The following is a 21,452-nucleotide window of genomic DNA, read 5'->3' on the forward strand; positions in this document are numbered from 1 at the left end:
TACTTGACTATGAAGAAGATAGAGGTGGTGCAGAGGTGAGATTAGGCAGATGGGTGTCCTCCGAACATTTAATCCTAAACAGTTGCCCATAAAACCTACAAATTACAATATAACTACATTATATGCTCCTATGAACTTACTGCACCTGACATCTCAACTATGTTTTCTGATTAATCCATTTTAATAAGTAAAACGTTTCTAGTGTTAAATAAAAATAGCACATTCAGATGTACTGCATCCTATGCAGTTTGGACCCTTTAAATGTGGGGTGCATTATTGCACAGAATTCGTTCCATTGATATTCTACCGTGAAAATAGCTGCCTTTTCTTCCTGTGTGATCAATATATTCTGGTTGTCTGGCCGATTCTAAAGATTTATTTCTACATAGATTCAGCACAGCCTACTTCTTGCTTGGCCCCTCAACTCCACAAATGTCTCATTTAAAAGTTCTTTAATTAGGATGCAATGCGAATCCACTCTTCTTTCCGATATTGCATGAAGAAGCCTTTCAGATCCTGAAAGTCCATTTGGTCGCCCAATGTAGTCATCTGAAAACGCCTCTGAATTTCAGACATTAGATACAAAGTAGTAGTTCTGGGTTTTGCCAGTTAGATATCAGCTACTCTAAATTAGATATTTTGTTGCTTATCTGTATTTGCTTCCAGATTCTGCTCAATTGTTCAGTCAACCTATTTTCTGGTTTCTAGAATTTAATGAGGAAACTGTGGAGAAATGGGAGGGTAATCCTGAGTGCTAATATATGTGTATGTCCTCATGCAAGAGGGGGATTTGGACGTGTATGTGCCAGCCACATACCAGGTTAGAGGTATATTGGAGGAGAATGTTTAATGTATTCAGGACTCCTGAGAGGGACTGAATCGGATCCATCACCAGTAATAACAGTGTTAGATATAGCTATACCAAACACTTCTATTAATCTAGTAATCTATCAGTCATCCCACTAGGCAATACCTTAAATGCATTATTGCCTAGTTGTAACAAAGATGTCAGCAATTTCCTCTTCATTGAGCAGAGTTAATATCAGTTTTTTACTGAGCAGAGGGGTCACGTTATCTTCTTTCTACAAGGAAAGGTGAGTTGATTTGACTCCACAATTAAGAGGGAAAAACCCTTACCTTATTGGTACAAATTGCAAGTCTAAAGTGTAACAAGAGTACATTTTCCCAAAACGTTATCTGCATCTCTGTTTCCTACAAAATGACATCACACGGGTTGGTACTGGACTAGTTAAATCTCCCAACCTACTTCCGGCTATTCAAAAAATGTCAGAATAACTGGCTTGAGAGCACATGGTCTTCTTTTCAAAATGACATACATCCACCTACTCCAAACTGATGACCCTGATTCAGAACAGAAGGAAGGGCCCCGCTGTGGGATTTAGAGACTAGTGTCGTAGTTGGACTCTTGCTTTTAGGAGAGACTGCTGGTTTAGGGATGACAGCACTTTTGTTTTTAGGCGACTATTACAATCCTACAACAAGTCACAATTGTCGGCCCAACCCTCCCGGCTAACAAGCAGTACCTCATCATATACCCAAACTTAAAAGGTGATTTCTGGCAGCCTTTATGCATGGACTCTAGAATGTGACATCTTAGGGGAGTTTTGGTGAAACGGAAATTACCCTTTTTTCACACGAGCAACAACTTTCGGTCACACACATGCAAAAAAGGAGATGCAGAGAGTTTTTAACGGGTTCATTAAAAAGACCACAATCTACAGTCAAATGCATGAGCTGCAATGATTACGATAATGAACAGTGCAAGAAGCAGAATTGTAAAGATGATAGTCATGAATACAAAGACCCCCACCATCTTGCAATAAAGATGAAATGTAAAATATCCCAAAAACCCTAGCATGGAGAACCTAATCCCTAATCTAATGACCGCTAGGTGTGATAAACCTAATCTGCCAACAGAAGTTCAATGAGAAGCACCCCTTAACCCTTGTTACCTTGTAATGAGTACTCTAGGTCAGACTTTGTGGTGACACAAAAGCTGAATCTCCATCAAGGCGACCTGCAGCATAGATGGCGTTGATAGCATCTGGTAGGAATCCCTCTGATAAGCTTGTCTGCATGAGATGTATTTATACAGATCTTGTAGGACCCCTGATGCAGGTATGTTCCCAAACCATAGATAAGGAAGCATGCTTGGGGGGCAATTATATAAACAATTTCCTCCAAAAGTAAATTATGTTCCTGTCACACATAAGTGGGAAAGGAACGTAATGTGAATACCTATGTATCTCAGTTAACTTTGACACTGATAGTGACACCTTCACAGAGTGGCACTGATAACGTAAAGAAAAAACATTTCACTAACTATAAGCATAGCAGCCATTTTGAAAGAAATATTTAAATAAATAGACAGAGTAAGCTAAGTAGGTTAAAGGTCACCAGGTGATGGTGGCACAGGCCTTCAAGCCAGAAGGCTAAACTAAGCTCCTGATCCCATTAAAACTAAATAGGCTCACTACACTAGCAGACTGCCTTAGTTCCTTTTCAGGATAACAAAGTTACCATAAGGTATGATACAAATGTGTCCCATTGTGGCAACTTCCGAGAAAGTGTATGCCTTCCCAGGCAGGCCCATTAATATGAAAATAACTTCACTCAAGTAAATGCAGACATAGATTTGGGCATTTATGTTCGCTGAATTTATGATATATTTTTATTTTCTGGGTAAAATTTATAGTTTAAAAGCAACATTTTATAACAGATTACATGTTCTAATGAGATCTTACAGAAAGGTATAATACATGTTCAAGAGTTTTTAGAGGCATAATGCCTGAAAGCGGCAAATATCACATGTTGGTAAAATTCAATGTTCAGGATACAAGAAACAAGAGAATTGGGGATGAAAGAACATTTTTCTTTAAATATGCTTTTAAATGTAACACAATACTGCATAGGCTGTGGACTCACAATTACAAGTGGGGGATAAAACATTACATTAGCACATGGGAATAGGCAAAGATAAGGCCTCAAAATAAATGCCTATGGCCCAATTAAGTGGCCAAATAGTGAAGCATTCAAATAAAAAGATTTGGGGTTTGGCACCAGGTCATTCGTGTTGTGACTGACGTGCATATAACAGTTGTTTAAAATTCTATTTATTTCCAGCCCTGCATGCAGTAACACCCCCAGACCAGCAAGGGGTATGGAGCAGCAGAGCCCAGCTCGATCACCGTTGAAGGGAGAAGCGGAGCTATGGAGGTGAGGCTTGCTTTGTATTTCTTAAGAGTGGTGTACAGTTTTACAATGGTTTGCTTTATACCTTGTGTTTTTTCTTTGCTTTCCATTGTTACTAAGAATGTATCAAATCTTAATGCATTGTGTATCCTATTCAACAAATCTTTGAAGACAAATACCTTTGTTAGTCTGCATTTATTTTAATCATTCTCACAGATAACCAGGGCAGGGGAACAGACTTCTGTTTCATCAAAGTCAGTGCTACAGAAGTAATCTTTTTTGGAAGAAATATAATTTTAAGTGATTTACCCTTCCAGTTGCTGTATTGAAGCTTGTTCACCTGTGTTAACATTGTAGCTCTAGTAGCAGGAGGTAGTGGTATTTAAGACTATGACTCGCAGATTTCCGTTTTTACTTATTTTTACAACTATGTACAGACAGAAAAAAATGAATCAGTTTTTTTAAAATGTTGATAACATGGAAATATGTCTTTTTGACGTGTTCTTAATGCCACCAGTCATGAATGCCAGATCAATAGCTGTGCAGATATGGAGTTCTAACATTAATTAAAACAAGCAATGCAATAGGTCTCGCAATGGTAAGAGTTAGAGATATTGGCATTGTAAATGACAATGTATTTTATTTATGTGTTTTGGTTTGGAGTGTAGGGGATGTATGTGGTGTGGAGTGGAAATGTGTGGTTTGTATTTCAGTTATTTGTGGAATTGTGTAGTGTGGAATTGTGTGGTACAGAGTGTATTCGTGTAGTGAAATTATGTGGCATGGTGAAAATATATCGGTGAGAGCTGCATAGAATAGATAGAAAGGAAGTTAGAGATGGATAGGTAGTTTATTTAGGAAGTGTTGCAAGCTTCCATCACGCAAAAGGTAGAATGCAAGCTTCCCTCACTGAGAAGGGACAATGCCAGCGTCACTCACAGAGAAGAGACAATGCAAGCTTCCCTCACACAGAAGGTACAATACAAGCTTCCCTCACTTGGAAGGTACAATGCAAGCTTCCCTCACACAGAAGGTACAATGCAAGCTTTCTTCACACAGAAGGTACAATGCAAGCTTCCCTCACATAAAAGGTACAACCAAGCTTCCTTCACATGTACCAGCTATTTAAAAAAAAAAAATAATTGCAGATGCTTTGCCCACGCTGCCATGAGGCGGCAGCATTATAACACTGTGGTTCTCTCGGTCAAATGGGGATCTGAATATGCACATTCACATTAAAACTATCTCATGGGTGTCCACTCCTCATCTTTATTAAGGGACCACCTGGACAGGGTTAAAAATAGAGATTCCTGGCTTGTGATGTAAAGGGAACAATTACCCCAGCCTCTGCTCTCCAGTCAACATGTTTCGACCCTCCACCTTTTAGACAACATCCAAAACTATCAGAAGAATCAATTGTTCAGCCTAACTGAGCTACTAATCATGCTGGGTCTTCATACCAAAAGCGTGAATATTCAAAGCAATCATACTGCATACCTTTCTAAGCTGGGTGGTTCACTGATGTATTGTTGTCACTCTGCCGCTTCACAGACCGTCATAAAGAGGCACAGCCACTCCCAACAGTTAAAGCTTTTTTATAATATGCACAACTGGATGTAGCACGGAAGCATCCATGCTTTGCTTGTGTTTCTAGTTTGAGCCAGAGACTAGACTTTAATGTGCGCCTGGGTTTGTGAATCCAGTGGGCTGTTTTGAGCTCAAAGGCGGGCTAAACAGTATACACCTAACTCATTCAAATATTTTAGACCACCTTTTAAGCATGTTTTGCTTCAAGGACACAAGTTCCCATCACATTCCTCCCTAGTAGCAGAAGAGCTGGAGAGTCCAATGCAATCGAGCACAGATAAAAACCAAGAATAATGATACACAGAGCCCATCCTCGTTATAGTAGCGTTGCTTCTCACCGCAACGAGAATCTAAGAAGCAGAAAGAAAAAGACCGAAGATCGGGAGATAAAACTGGTTTTGAGAAAGAAACTTCAAGGGGATTTCTACCATCATGCCTCCAGACTCTGCTCACAGAATAAAAGATATAGCCATCTGCATGCAACACAAGCAGTCTGCCAGAATCCAGTGCATCTGTCCAGGGATCTGTGAGATTCGCAAGCACACCTGGAGGGGTCTGGGAGAAAGCAGGCTAGAAGTTAACCCGTTTGCTTGGAGCTTTCACTAGGGCACTAAACAAACTAAGAACTAGCCTGTACATATAAAATAACTTAGCAAGCCAGAAGCTGCACACAATTCAAATTATGACAAAAAATGCACCCTTATTCATCTACTCTTTCTAGTAATAATGCTCTTCATTGTTGAGTCACACATTCTTATCTTCTTCGAGTGTGAGTCCACCTCAGGTGCAGAGCTGTCTAAGGCCTCGAACTAAAGTGGCTGGAGGACCTGCATCTGAAAACTCATCCTTTCCACCTTTAAAGAACCCTAAAACATAAACTGTGAAGTAGGGTTTCGGTTTAACCTCTAAATAAGTATTGAGAGAAAATTCATGTTTTACCGCCTGCAGCATATATGCCAAACTAATATAAAGCACCAGTCTTTACATATGTGATCTTGGGAGGAATGCATACAGTTTTTGAATATACAGTCTAACTAAGAAAGAAACACGCCCAAAACTAACTGTTTTCGTGTTACACCCTGGCAGCATTCCAACACGCTGATGGGTTAGATGCAGGCTACTACAACTTAGAAAGTTGATTGCTGCACCCGATAGTCTGACTTGTGAGTTGTCAGCATCAGACTGTAATTGTAGGTAGTGTTTAGAAGTTATGAAAAGGAGTCGTGGAACAGAGAGGCAGACAGAAAGAAAAGAATATTAAAAGATTTTCTAGCTTACGCGTCAAGAATTTTCAATTCTATGAAGGACACGGAGGCGAGGATTATGCTTCTCTCTCTTTACTACATAAAACACAGCAGCCAATAAAACTTCAGTAACACAAAAAACTACATTTCCCATGAAACCTTGTAGTTTAGTGTTTGCCAATCATAGAGGACCCCCCGTATATTAGTCTCTTCATAACATAGTCCTTCCTCTTTCTTTGCCATAAATCAAACAAGTACTTGACTCCTTTGAACTGGAATCTCTCAGAAACTAACCGAACCGAACTCAGGAGCATCTCCATTAACCCTTAGAACACCGAACCGTGAACCTACGTTCGCCCTCCGTAGGTAGATCAAGGATCTTTGATTTCTGAATTACTCTAGGATCTTCCTCAACGCAACTGTGATCAGACCCCTTTGTTTTCCGTACCTAGAATAAAGAAATATACAATAATAGTAATAGTCCTTTCTATGGCTTAATGTCCACAAAATAAAAAATGGGAGGGTAAGTAATTATGTAAGAACTGTTATTTAGCAAAAATATGCTCAGAAACAACGTATATATACTACTTGCTTCCGTGTCCTTAATTGAATTGAAAATTCTTGACGTGTAAGTTAGAACATTTTTTATTCTATGTCAGGACCGGAGGTTTCGGATTATGCTCGTTCAAAGCTGATTCACAACAGTTGTCACTACATCTACAATAGGTTTATGATAAAATATTTTAAACGTGGAGTCGGATGACCAATCAGCTGCTCTCATAACACCCTCCAAACGAGAACCAAAAGAGAACGTCTTAGAAGCCCTCGCTCCTCTAACTGAATGTGCCCCAAATATAGAAACATCTATACCAGCTTCCTGTAAGATCCATTGAACCCAACGTGCCAACGTTGCAACAGAAACAGGACCAAAAGGTTTTCGTAAAGAAATCAACAACTGACCTTGTAAATTTCTACGTATTTCCCTAGTGCATACTTCATAAGCTTTTAAACATTTCACAATACACAGTTTTTGATGGTGAGGAAAAGCTGGGTAAGAAACACATGTAGAACTCATGTTTGTACGGTTGGAAATAGTAAAGGAAACTCCCGAAGGAGTAAATACTCTACCTGCCAAATCCAGCGCTCAAATGTCAGATACTCTCCGACACGACAACAGACACAGTAAAACAGTTAACTTCGCCGAAAGTTATTTTTGAGAAAGATCTTCGTTGCATGGCCATGATTTAAAAAACTTTAAAACAATATCCACATCCCAAAGAGAGGAGTATTAAGGTTGAGGTGGCTTAACCATGCAAACTCCACGAAGGAGTTTACAAACCAACGGATGTTCCCCCACTGGTTTCCCTTCTATGTGGGAGTGGCCTGCTGAGACTGCTGATCTCAAATTATTATTAGTTCTGTATGCCAAACCCTGAGCAGCCAGCGCAGAAAGGAAATAGACTATTGTCACAATGGAGGACCCCAAGGGATCAGCATTTCGTTCACCACACCAACACACCCATCTTTTCCAGGAAGATTGATACCGAAACTCCCGGCACCTGCCAACGTCTCTGGAAATTCTCCATGCCATGAGGGACAATTGTCCCATCCATATTAGAGGGTGAGGAGATCCCACCGGGTCCAATAGTAGTTGAGGGTCCGGCGGAATCGCAACTGGAAGAGCGCGCGACATTGACATCGCCACTGGAAACCCAGGCTATGCTTTCCAAATGGGAGGCACTAAAATTAATTCCGCTTTCTGTCTCTGCACCTGAGAGAGTACCCTCTGAATCATGACAAAAGGAGGGAATGCATAAAGCATCCCCATTTCCCAAGACTGGAGAAGAGCATCTGTCCCCCAACGCTAAGGGATCCGGTCTCCAGCTGAAAAAATGAGTCAACTGAGTATTGAGTCTCAAGGCAAATAGATCTATCTTACAAGGACCCCATAGGGCATTCAATTTGCTGAAGATCAGAGAACTCAGTTTCCAATCACTGCCATCTCTGAGGAAGCGGGAGTTCCAGTCTGCAATCAGAATGGCTCGACCCAGAATGTATTCCGCAGTCACCGAAATGTGGTGTTGTTGGCGAAATTGCCAAAATTATTTCGCAATCTCCAGTAACACACGGGACCAGGTCCCCACCAGACATGTGATATACTGAACTGCTAAAATGTTGTCCATCCGAAGAAGAATACAACAATTCACCTGCCGAGGAGATAGGGAGAAAATTGCGAAGGCCCCGCCAGTAAGTCCAGGCAGTTGATATGAAGATTCAATTCTTCCTGGGACCACCGTCCACCTGTCTGAACCGGGCCACATCGAGCGCCCCAACCCCAACGGCTGGCATCCGATTCTTAATTCACTTCCGGGTTCGATGCAAAGATGGCCCTGCCGTTCCATGCATCCATGTGCGCTAACCACCAATCGATCTCTGCTCTGGCTTCGTTCGACAGAACAACTTGTTCTGCATAAGTTAAGTCTTTGCGAAGATGGAGGATCTTCACCCGTTGTAAGGCTCGATAGTGAAGCAGCCCTGGAAATATAGCTTGGATTGAAGAATCTAGAAGACCCACTAGTCGTGCCAGGGTCTTCAACGATATACTCTGAGAAGCAAGGGCTCTCCTCAACTCTTTCTTGATGGCACTCCTCTTTGTCAGAGGCAACAGCAATTGTGCTTTGATGGAATCTACCTGAAATCCTAAGAATTCTATAACCCTGGAAGGAGTCATCACCGATTTGTCTAGATTGATCAGGAATCCCAGATCCTGAAGAAGTTGAATTGTCCAAGTAAGATGAAGGAGAACTGCCTCTTCTGATTGAGCCATAATCAGAATATTGTCCAAATAAATAATGAGGTGGACCCGTCTCTCCCTGAGGAGTTAAACCACGGGTCTTAAAAGTTTGGTAAAACACCAAGGAGTGGACGAAAGACCGAAAGGAAGGTCGGCAAATTCGTACCAAACCCCTCGCCAACAAAACTGAAGGTACCGGCGATGGGGTTCGAAAATAGGGACCCTAAGATAGGCATCTTTGAGATCTAACCGGACTAAGAAGTCTCCTTCTAGAAGAAGGTCTCTCAAGAGGTGGATGCTTTCCATCTTGAAATGTCGGTAAACAACCCAAGAATTGAATTCCCTTAGATTGAGAACTAGGCTAGAGCCGCCCCCTTTCTTCTGAACCAGAAAAATCAAACTTACAAACCCCACAGGATGAAGGTTGGACCGAGAGATGGTACAGTTCTGAAGAAGAAGCGCTATTTCTTTGTCCATGAAAGAGCATTCTGTCTGGGAAAAAAGAATGGGATGAGGAAGAGACGTCTGATGAGGAGGGGCGTAACATTCTATTCTGTATCCTCGCACCGTCTGGAGGACCCATGGGTCCTGTGATATGTGCCTCCAGGCTGCCAGATGATCTTTCAATCTCCCCCCTAGAAAAACTTCTGAAAACAGAATAATTCTCACCTGTGGAAGTCCCTTCGGAGGAGTTGAAACCGCCTCTGTTGTTGCAGTAGCCACGTCCTCTACCTCTGCGGGCTCTAGATGGGTAGAACCCTGATCTGGAATAGTAGCCTTGACTTCGCTGATTGTAATTTCTGGAGGCCTGATTGAAACCACGGCCCGACACTCGACCTCTGAAACGTCCGGCGCTGACAAAAAGGCCTCTATTAAACATTTTCCTCATAGAGGATTGGGCTTTGTCTAAGGCGGAAAAGGTGGCAACATACTTTCGTAGGTCCTTGACGAATTTATCGCCAAACAGTAAGCCATATGTCGCAGATCCAGCGTCATTGGGAGCTAATTCAGCTAACTTTGGGTCAATTCTCATCAAAAAAGAACATCTACGCTTTGTAGACATAGCGCAGTTCGCGTTACCTAATAAACATATGGCTCGTTGAGCCCATTCTAGCACTGTCTGGGGATCCAGAGGTGAATCAGATTCTTTGGCTTGAACTGCTAATTCAAGGATTTTTGTGATAGGCCCCAATATATCGAGCAATTTGTCCTGGCAGCCCTTCCATGCACAAACTTGTCCTTTTTTAGGATCGTTGGAGAATTTCCTCATAAATGTCGCCATGTTAGGATCCAATTCAGGGATCTCTGCTACTTTACCCAGTAGCGAAGGACGGGGACATTCTGAACGCAGAGTACTTCGCACATCTTGGTCGAAACCCTTCCTAATGTGATCTTGCGCATAATGTGCTACTTCCGTACAAGGGATCCATTCTGAGGATCGGGGATGGATTATATTCTCAGGGTCAAAAGAAAGTGTACAAGAGGAAGAATCTCGCCCTTGAGTATTATGGGACTTGCGTTTGCGCTTTCCGGTCAGTTTAGGACTCTCCTGGTCTAGATCCAAACCGGAGGAATGAGAGGCAGAGGAAGGAGAACCTTCTGGCAAATTGGATGCATCCAGACCTGCCTCTGGCGTCTCCAATGACGAAAACGAGCCATATCCATGGTCCTTAAGAACCGATGTGGCCATGTGCGCCAAAATATCTGCAGAGGCCATGGGTCTCTTTAAGGCTCCTAGGGCAGTGCCCAATTCAGCAGGCTGGTCTTGCTGAGAACCACAGTCAAGAAGAGGACGTCCCCTCCATTTGCGTTGCCCAAAACGTCTCAGGGGTTGAGCTAAGGGTTTCAGTGCATTGATAAGAGCCTGGGTCACGGAATCCTGGACATGATATCCCAGCACTTCCACTAGTCTTTCCTCCATACGATGATCATCATTTGTGTCAGGCTGGTCCTGATAATACTCATCCTCCTCGGAGTAGTACGCCATGGGAGTAGAAGATATATGGAGGAGTTCAAGGGGGGAAAAGAAAACCCCAGCAGGGATATGTAGTAATGTTATCCAAGATAAGTATCACAGGAACAATAAGGTGTGGAGGGAGCCCCTGCAATTTCCCTCAGGCAAGGCCTTAATGCGTAACTTAGCCCCTTCGGGCGTTCTAGGGCTCAGAATTACAAATGCGTGTGAAGAAACAAGCTAAAAATAGACTTGTTCCTTAACGCGCGCACTGTGATCACCTTGCTCGAGAAACTTGTCGGGAGCGAGGAGAGCGCATGCACGACCAAAGGCATCAAAAGAGGACTAATCCTCTTCACGCTGTCATGGTCTAGGAGCCGGCCGGCTCCTAAGCTGATTGTGGCCACGCCCGCTGGCCGTGAAACACCATTACACCTTGAGACGAGGGAAAATGAGGAAAATCGGGAGGATCGCAATGAAGCGATCGCCCGAACTTGCGGCAATTAAAGTAGCACCGTGACGCGTGCAGAGCCCGCTCCCGCTCCACACTGTGAGAATGACTCAATTAACCTACACTAGGTAAAAATATTTAAGCAAGATGGAAAAGGACTCATCTGTGGCTGCAGCAGCAAAGAAAGAGGAAGGACTATGTTATGAAGAGACTAATATACAGGGGGGTTCCTCTATGATTGGTGGACACTAAACTACAAGGTTTCATGGGAAATGTAGTTTTTTTGTGTTACTGAAGTTTTATTTGCTGCTGTGTTTTATGCAGTAAAGAGAGAGAAACATAATCCAAAGCCTCCGGTCCTGGCATAGAATAAGAACTCACTTACCTGAAACTGGTTCCGCGTCTGCTGCTTCACACCGCCTGGAGCAGGAAATAGAGGAAGAAACAAACAAAGGACTACCGAAGGACACACGGCTGAGAAAACACAAGAAATGTCTGCAAACAATAAAAATAAAAAAATGTGATAAAAAGTAATGAAGCCATTTAATTGTCACACAGTAGCCTGGAACAGTCTAGCACAAGCCGAAGCCCATTAGTTTCCACTAAGTGAGTGTTTTTTATCAGCATTTAGAGGGGGGTGGTGCAACATCTAGAACTGCCGGCCTTGGATCTGGGGAGCCAGGTTTGAGTCTTGCGCCGGGCCTTCTGTGCCATAAATAAATAAATAAATAAATACATACTTAGTAATTGTGAACAAGCAATGAAGAAACAGAATCAAAATGTCAAATGCAGAACGCCTCAAAGATCCCACCTCTGGTAATCACGTTTTCAAATTTTTTAACATGAGCCCAGTAGGATACTCACCTCTGGTAAACACATATGAGCTGAGGCAGCAAATGGTTAAAAAAGAGTTCCCCCCTAATAACAGATAAACAATGAAAGGGAAAGGACACTGTATTTGGCTGGTGCTCCTGAGCTAAGAAAGGAAGTAAGGTATCGGAAGCCTGATCCAGTTAGGTGGTAGCAAGGAAGAGCGACACTGCAGTCAACCAATGGTAAGCAGCAGGTAGGATCAAAGTCTACCTGATTACAAGAGGTCTTTGCAGACAGCGCATGTGCGCTGTCTAGGCTTGACCTAATAACGAGATCAGGTTTAAAAATGAAGCTCGAGCAGTTGCAGACCATCCCATGTGTTTGTACTACAAGGCTCTTGTTCCCATATGTGTGTATTGATGCACTGAAACTGGGTACTTGTAGCAATAAAACCCATCAGACATTCAAGTATATCACTATTGGTTAAATAAATGCGGAAATGTATTAGTTGCTGCAGCATTTGTTACACAACGTAAAATATTTACGGATTATTATACTGGTAAAATGAGGAAAAAATAAATACCGATCGATACAGGTGTCGATATCAAAAAATAAATACTATAAAACTGTAAGCCATATTTAACATTAGTGTGTGCATGTGGAGGAGCATTTGGTTTCAGCTTGCAAATCCGCTGGTTGCTAATAATCAGTGACCAATTAGTGCCCTGTCCAAAGCTCTCCTCGGAAGCGAGCGGTCGGCGCATTTAAATGTCGGTGCACCGAATACCAAAGCTGCGTAATCTCTGATCCTTTCCAGACATTCGCTGCTCCTTTTTCTCGCTCTTGCAGGTCCCTGCTTTTTCCCTTCATGGCGGTGTTTCGTTTTACTCTTTCTGCGTCTTTCCAGTCTGTTTTCCCCTAACTTGCACTCGATAAATATCTGAGGCAGGAAATATGTGACGATGCCCAATAATAAGTGCGGTGGCCCCCACCAGCAACCACCGGCTCAAATTAATTCATGATGTTTAATAATTTTTCTTATGCATGCTCAGCACACTCTGTGCTGTTTCGCTGCTCTATATATGCCCTCATCCTAAATGCACTCATTCATTATGCATTGTTTTCAGCATTGTAAGGGCCCAATTTAGCAAGAATATTGTTTCCTGCTGCGGCAGTACCTCTCCTCCCACTGATTTACTGACACATTCTGTCGATTCAGAGTAATGTAATGGACTGTTCCATGTCTAGAAGTAGACACAATTTATCAAAGTTGGGCTGCCTGAGTCTGTGCCAAGCGATCCTTTCAGTGGGACTGGCCTCATATGATAGCGGTTTCGACTCTGTCCTACTAGGTATTTATTCATAGTCACCACGTGGACATGTGACTACATTTGTCAATGACATATACAGCTTTCAGAGGTGAAATACACGCATAGATGACTGTGCCCTCAGTCTGCAAGTCCTTTAAAACAAACCTTAACATGTTACAAGCCCAGAGGTGAGACTAGCATGTAAAAGGCTCTTCCCCGGATTGCCCGCTATTTCAGAAGCACTGATTTCATACATGACGTGTTCCAGTTGTGCTTGCCTTTTAAAAGGAGTACCTTTTTACCGCAGTGCCATCTGCCTTTCTGAGGACTCATGGGTGGGTCCTAAGAACTAATGGCTTCCCATTGGTGTTGAAACATGTAATTCATGCAACTGGCTGAACAATAATTCCTGTCGAACTGTAAGGTTTGAAAGGATAATGTTGTCCCGTTTCCATGCTCCAGTACATCTCATGAATGGCTATCCAGGGAGAGACATCTCTCTGCTGATGCTAAAGCATAGAAGTACTTTTTCACTCATTTCCTACCAGACATTAATCCTTCACACGAACCCAATGGCTGGAGGAGGAAACATTGGCTATGTTTTGTAATCTGAAACTATGTCTCTCACAGAGGAATGTTCCCAGACAAATCACTGAGTAGCTGCCAGAATACAGATGCAAATTGTACAATAGATTTGTCTTGTAAGTTTTCAAAAATGTTATATAAGGACCAGGCAATGTGTTCTGTCCTGTAGCTAAATGTAGCGAATGAATTGTTTTGTTTGTTTGATGTTCCCTATTGCTCTAGCACATTAGCTTTTTCAAGCCCTACAGTCTAACAGGAAATATTTTTTGCCAGTTCCACGGACTGCATGTTTCAACACCCATGGAAACCCTAGGGAATTAGCTCCTATATCTGATTTTCTTCTCAGCCGTTCGTTAGTCTCTAAGGTTTATACTGGGTTTCAATAATAAAAAAAAACTGTTCAACTTAATTGTCGTGTTTTGTTGAATCAGCATTTTCCCTTTGAAAGGAAATCAAAGCCTAAAACATAAGTGTCAAGAATGCTTCATTATTATCTAACCATGCAAAGAAACGCTTCAAAATCTGTCCCTTTCTGCAGACAAAATATGTTATTCAAACACTAAAAAGAAATACCCCTACCTAAAATCACTGAAAAATTGTACAAGTTATTAATAAAGGTAGATAGCATGTGTTGGAACCTGTGTTATTGGTTGTGGAGCATGTGAGGCCCTTTAAAGTATTAGGTCCACAATTCCCCCTTGCTAGGAACCAAGCAACCCATTGTCAGGGTAGTGAAGCAAAGCAGTCCAAGGCCTACTCAGGAGAAGCTTTGTGAGCTAGTAATCAGTATTCGCAGGCACACTAAAATAACACTGAAGAAATGATTGCCAGTCAGTACGTTTTCTAGAAAATGGAAAGGTACATTAATGCCCCACACACTACTAAATACTACACATTAATTTACAAATACATCCATAAGGCAAATTAAAAGTACCTTGGATTACATTATGAAAACACATTTGACCTCAAAGGGTCATGACCCTCAAAATCACAGTGCATCTCCCCCTGTACCAGATAACACATCACAAAATAGGGGGCTTCAGTTTGAATAAAACATTAATCAAAGCTACACCATATTACAGAAACAACAAACCACATGTTAAAAACACCATAATTGTGTTTGTAAATACAATGATCAGTAACAATGGGCAAATGCAATTATCAGTGTCAATAAAACATATCAACCTTCATCAATAAACATTGACAGTATTATGTCATTAAAGCATTTTTAAATAAACATGACTCTCTCTGCTTTTTTATACTTTTAATCCATATAAAGTGCAGCCATAAACACAACCTCTAGAGGGCACCGCTTTTAGACTACCTACATTGCAACCATAAAACCAACCCTTGAAGGTTGTTTCACTCCAAGTACATTCCTAATACATCTTTAGACAACAAATAATGCTGGTGCTACCTTTAAGTTACATAAAATGCAATCATAAATCTATCCCTGAAAGGGTATTTCCCTCAATGTACTTTTCTTATACATATTTAGGCTACATAAAATGCAGTCATAGAACCACTCTCTAGAAAGCACTACACTCCCAGCTCTAAAGCACCAGCCTTGGAAATGCTTTTAAAACCTATATGCAAATTCCAGAAGGTCCTGGATTACTTGACCCTGCAGACATAGGATCATTTTTACAAAGATTACTTATTGGGGGGCTGTTGGCACTCTTACCACCCTCCACAAAACTTTTTAAATTAATTGGTGGTGCCACTGTCCTCCTGGAACCACCACAAAGCATTAAAAAATATTCAAATCAGCAAGCCTCCCAGGCCATTATGAGGCGCTCCAGTTGGTGCAGTGAATATTTATTTAGTGCCTCCCATGCCAGGGAGACCCACAAACCTTTTTCTTTTCTTATAGGAGGATGCCTGGTCCCACCCAGACACCATGACCTTCCATCTGTTGTGGCCACACAGGGAGCCCACTCCTTGCCCAGCTGGCTCCTGGCGTGACCGGATTAATTCTCACAAGCATCTCAGTTGGCAGTCTTCTTGCGGTGGCTGCTCCTCTCATCCCAGACATGGACAAAAGGAGCAGGGTGAGGCCAATGGGGGTGTGATGTGCTCCCCATCCTCTTTTAGTGTGTGGGGGCCTGGAGTTGTGATTCTGGATCCCTAGCTTGCATCAGCACTAGGGGAGATGGGGCCTCTAGGGGCAATCCATCCATGTTGGAGGGGTCCCACTCCCTTTCCCACAAATCAATAAATGAAGTAATTTGCACCAACCCATGGTTTCTGGCCCACCCCAGGGTAAGAAGAAAGGAGAGCCCCAGGGTGTAAGGGGGCTAGCCTCAATGGCCTTTGGAAAGATCTGCTGGTCCTGAGGTCAACTAGGGGCAGAGTTCTTAGTCCTCCTGGGAATGAAGAGTTTCTCCTTCCAGTTGTCCATAGCTGTTGCAGTCCCACAGTCCAGCAGCAAATCTCACTAAAACACTGACCGCCCTTTCTCTTCCTTGAGCAATAGTTTTTAAAGGGGATGGAAAGGTCTAAAAGGCAGGCACCTCTGGCCAATACTTGAGTGCCACATCACCTCTCCAGCCTGCCCCTTCTCTCATGCACAGCATGCTGGGGCAGTTCAAGATGGCATCTTTTAGGAGTCACTGGTCACATCTGCTTCTGGAGTCTCAGTTCCACCCTCTCTGACATCACTGCCAGGGTTTTTCCCATCAAACGTTCAAAGAGAAGCCCCATCCTATGTTTGCTCCAGTGGTTTGGCTTCCTCCTTTATTCAGTGTACCTGGGCTGACCCCAGCCCTGTTACAGTGTAACAGGTAATTAACAGATGCAGATTCTAAATTCCCAACCTTTCTTCCTAAGGAGCTGAGGAAAGTGAAGCTAATTACTTCTTTTGATTGGGTGGCCTTTGTCCATGCTGCTGGAGAGAAATGTAATTAACTTAGTCCAGCAGGGTGACAAAAGGCCTAAGCTCTGAGCTGAGCCAGAGAAACATGGCAATTCTGGATGACCAATAAAATGTAAAAATATCAACAACAATGTTCTAAAGTTTATCATTCATAAATCTAATCATACATATAGAACCATACTAGAAAATGTATTTTATGTTGCCATAAATGGGCAAGATGGGAAAGAAGAGATATGGCCAAGACTTGTCAAAAAAGTAATCATGTATATTTAATAACAATTGAAACTGAGCAGCATCAATGATACATAAAAAGTGAAAGGTGCCCTAAGTGTAATGTGCATAAGAAGTGGTCAGAATTGTACAGCTGACGAAGATGCTAAACAAAGAAAGACAAAATGGTGAAAAGAAGTAACAATTTAAAAAATGTGCATGGAAAAATGGATAATTCATAATGATTCCATTGCTCATATATTTATATAGTCGTCCACATCTTTTCGGCTGGCATAATGTCAACAGCGTTTTGACAACTCATAATTCAGAAAGTCATCATCAGGGCAAATTTATTATAGGAACACCCAAAATTAGGAACATTTCTTAAGAAAAATCATTAAAAAAAATAACCTGAGAATCATTACCCATTAAAATGTTGTGAAAAAATAGAAAAGATAGAAAAAGGCCATATCTAAGGTACCTGCTTGATCGGTACTAGGGTCATCTGAAAAGAAAACAAATTGAACAAGACTGATTGATCAGTCAATCCAAAAATAGGGGGAGGCAGTTCTATAATGTGCCACCGGTGATTGAACCCAAGGACAGGGAAATTAAAAAGAAAACGTACGAGTTAATAAGCTTGTCATCAGGCGATTATAACAAGACGTTCTGCTTTAGGCAATTGGGGACCAGATCCTGAAGTGGTCTGTCACAGTTATGAAAACCTAAACGTGAGAAAACAAAGGACTAAAATGAGCCCACGTAAAACAAGGATAATGGGGATGAAAATACAAAAACCCAAAAGAAGGGTAAAAAGGAGAAAAACAAAGACAAAATACCTGTCAGGGACAGATACTGTATCAGAAAGCAACGACACACCGCGGGGCACGAAGGAATTGTCTCTGAAATGCAAGTGTAGGGATTGAAAGTAAAAAGGGGAATTGACAAATAGGGAAGGTGTACGTGTCCCATCATGGATGGAGACAAACACTAGAATGCTCATTTTTAGTGGCGCTGGACTGAAGGTAATGCTTCCACCAGGGTTCAGACATCCCTTTTGTTATGTAATTGTCATGTGAGAACACTAGAGCGCATAGGCTAATCGGCACTGACACAGCCTTAAAAGGTGCTGCTGTACTAGATACAAATGGAATGGTCTCACTCTTTTTGGGGGTTAATAAAACCTCCTATGGGCAAGACCAGGCCCTTTTTAAGGACCGATATATCAAGCATTTTGGGTGGTCCTTGTCAAGTACGTTTTTGCGAGAACCTCTGCTTTCCGAGAATAATCCTTACAACACTTACATTTTTTACGGATCCATAGAAGCCGTCCAAAAAGCAACCCATCACCTACGCCTGTAGGGTGGTTACCGAAGTACTGTAAAAGTGTGTCTCTCAGTCAGCCGATGGTACAGTGATGTCCCGAATTTTGCTTCATCAACACATATTGTTAAGTCAAGAAAAGGTGAGTCACTGGTTTTATTACCAAAGGTAAATATAAGATGGGGGTGTTCATTATTCAGTCAGTTAATGGAGAATGACAGGGATTTGGTATTGCCTCTCCAAATTGGCAAAATGTTATCAGAGTACCACTTCCACAAATGGACGTTAACTAAAAAAATGATTATTGGGTGTAAGCACAACTGAGTTCTCAAAATCATCTGCATAAAGAATGGTGTAGTTGGGTGCAAAACAAGCTCCCATTGAGACCCCCTTCTTTGGCAGATAAAAAGTGTCCTTATGCAAGAAGTAGTTTTCTAGGAGTGCTATTTCGAGAAGTTCAATATTAAAGTCAGTAGGGACTCTGGTGTGTAGATGTCTCGTATACAATATTTTTTCAATGATGGCAATACCATCTTGTTGTGGAATATTGGTATAGAGAGATTCTACATTAATACCACCAGTGGAGTCAATGTTGGGATCAACATTCTTGTGTTCAATGATACGTATACAGTTCTTACTGTCTCTAATATAGGTATTTGTCAAAGGTACAAAGTCCTTTATAAAGTCAGCAACATATTTGCCTAGGGGATCTAAAATTGACCCACAACCAGACACTATTGGACAGCCCATGGGGGTGGGAAGGGTCAGTACTATTTTTTGTGAATTTTAGGCAGTGTGTAAAGTATTGGTGTTCTAGGACTGTTGTTGTTGAGGCTTTATTACCTAAGACAGGCCACTTCTGGGTCTGGTCCACAACTGCCTCAAGCAGAACGCCTTGTTATTATCTGAATGGGCAGAAGCCAATTGGAACAACATTCTGTAGTCCAGCAGAGCCATTTTAAGTATTGGTGGCGTTTACAAAGAACTTGTTCTTGAGCATCATGGCTTCTTACCACGCGGCCTCAGCCCCTTATCGACATTCAATCAGAGCGCTGCTTTCTGTCACTGTCTTTCAGTTTGCTCATTGCAATCACCCGGTATTCATGCCTGAGTAGCCCTCAGTTATCCATCCTGAAAGCTACATTTCTAGCGGAAACAATAAGAATACTAACGTGATTTGCAGACTGTGCCCTGAACTCTGGAGCAGACGTAATAACATATTTAGTGGGAAACCCTAGTAAGGAAATATTTTGCTTTGAAATTGTATAAAAACTTTTTTTCAGGGATTATAATAATCGTCAAATTTGGTAGAAGGACGACATTTATGTTTTTTGCAGACAACCGGGCGTGAACATTCTCCTAAAACTATCCACATTCTGCCAACCACATTAGATTTGAACCTGATAGAACTTGTGTTTTCCATCAGTAAGAAACCGTTTTCCCCACAAAAACATTTAACAGCAACAGTGCAAGGATTATTGGCGCTACAAGCGAAATACATTTTGCCCTAGCACCCGCCCCTTTCATTAAAGCACTATAGGTTCAGTTCCCAGCTGCAGCACAGCGCTGTTTGCTGCAACCCTGCTTGTGGCGCAGAAAGGCGGGTGCCCTATATTGCCCAATGGACAAGCCAGCCCTGTATTGCAATTGTGGCGTTCCTGTTAGGTCAATTTCAAAGCAAGCTGAAGGGGACATTATATTTCCAAGACTAATTAACCTGCCTTTCCCGCATACTCAGTGAATACATGTCACTTGAAAACCGATGAAGCAGCAATTATATTTCTGGGCAGTATTCTTGGAAAATGCAACCAGCGTAGAGTGTGCAAATCTAGGAACCAGTTTACTAGGAACTCTATTAAATTCCAATGCAAATACCTGAAATGGATACACTTATTAGAAACGAATGCACGGATTGTTCCTGCGGTGGGAAGGAGGGGCGGAGGGTTGTGTGTGTCCTGCTTAGACGGCACAAATCTGACTGGCTGTAAACCCCCTCCCACCCTCCACTCTGTTTTATAACCCTTAGATTGACATTCTTTCAGCTTGGTCGTGTGGACTCCTATTTCAACCTATCATCAATAATAATTAACACTAATCAATGTTCATCATTGGCCACTGTTACTCAGTTTGCTGCACGTGTCACCTTAAGGCCAATCAATGCCTAGAGTTAGTGCCACGTGTTAAAATTTTATTACCTTTGATGGTGTACTGGTAGACACAGCTGTTACACAGGGTACATTTGCATGATTGATAGCAAGGTAGACCAATGAAGTCTTGTTATATGTGTAAATTGATGGAACAGATGAAATATGGCGCACCTCTTCACGACCGGCGAGCTCCAGATGCAGTGTCAACACACAAAACAGATGGTTACTGAAGCGGCTGCTGTCACAAGGCAGGCGGTGCTGTAAATCAGCGTCATGTATTCTGTGCTACCCAGTAAGCAGTAAAGGACGTAAAAAGATAAATGATATCACAGCGCGTCAAGTGAGCTGAGTGCACAAGAGTGAGAGCTGCAGAAATAGGTGGGAAATAAGGACGCGAACGCTCTAGGAGATAAATTGCTCCCTTGGTCTCACATCGAATCACCTTCCAGAAAATAGATCTCAAACGTCAGTGTATTCGTTCTCACCAGATCTATGACCTTATCGGCTTTCTGAAAGTTAAATCCCGTGGGTAATTAAGACATTTGACTTTTCGTTAATGTTGTTCAGTGATCAGGGCTGGTGGAGGGGCGGAAGGAGGCAGCTTGAGAATTTACTGTGTACCTCCGCCCTGATGGTGGTAAGCTTTCTTCAGTTTCCTCCGCAAAAAGTATGAGAATAATGTACGTATCATTCTACTAGCATGTCCGTAATTAATGCCTGCAATAGGTCGTTATTGAAAGCCTACATTTTCTTTTTTAATTCATTTTTATTGGTTTTCATATTACAACATGAAAATAGAAAACAGATGACGGTTCCGTACAGGGAACCGTCCTAGAACAGGCCCTGACGAGGTTTTGTTCCACCCTCTGTGTACAGATTTCTTTATTGTTTTTCAGAAATATATGTTATTTGCTGGTTCTAGTTTTCCATGTTACTTGTGATTAGC

General features: G+C 42.0%; 1 protein-coding gene across 1 annotated transcript in view; it reads left to right on the forward strand.

The window, feature by feature from the left end:
* RIMS4 (regulating synaptic membrane exocytosis 4) overlaps window positions 1-21,452 on the forward strand; it is a 348,985-nt gene that overhangs the window by 220,027 nt on the left and 107,506 nt on the right. Inside the window, exon 3 of the mRNA XM_069243543.1 lies at window positions 3,145-3,237. Coding sequence (XP_069099644.1) covers window positions 3,145-3,237 — 93 coding nt within the window. The remainder of the gene's footprint in view (window positions 1-3,144; window positions 3,238-21,452) is intronic.

Source organism: Pleurodeles waltl, chromosome 7 (assembly GCF_031143425.1).
Source record: "Pleurodeles waltl isolate 20211129_DDA chromosome 7, aPleWal1.hap1.20221129, whole genome shotgun sequence".
NCBI classification, from domain to species: Eukaryota; Metazoa; Chordata; class Amphibia; order Caudata; family Salamandridae; genus Pleurodeles; species Pleurodeles waltl.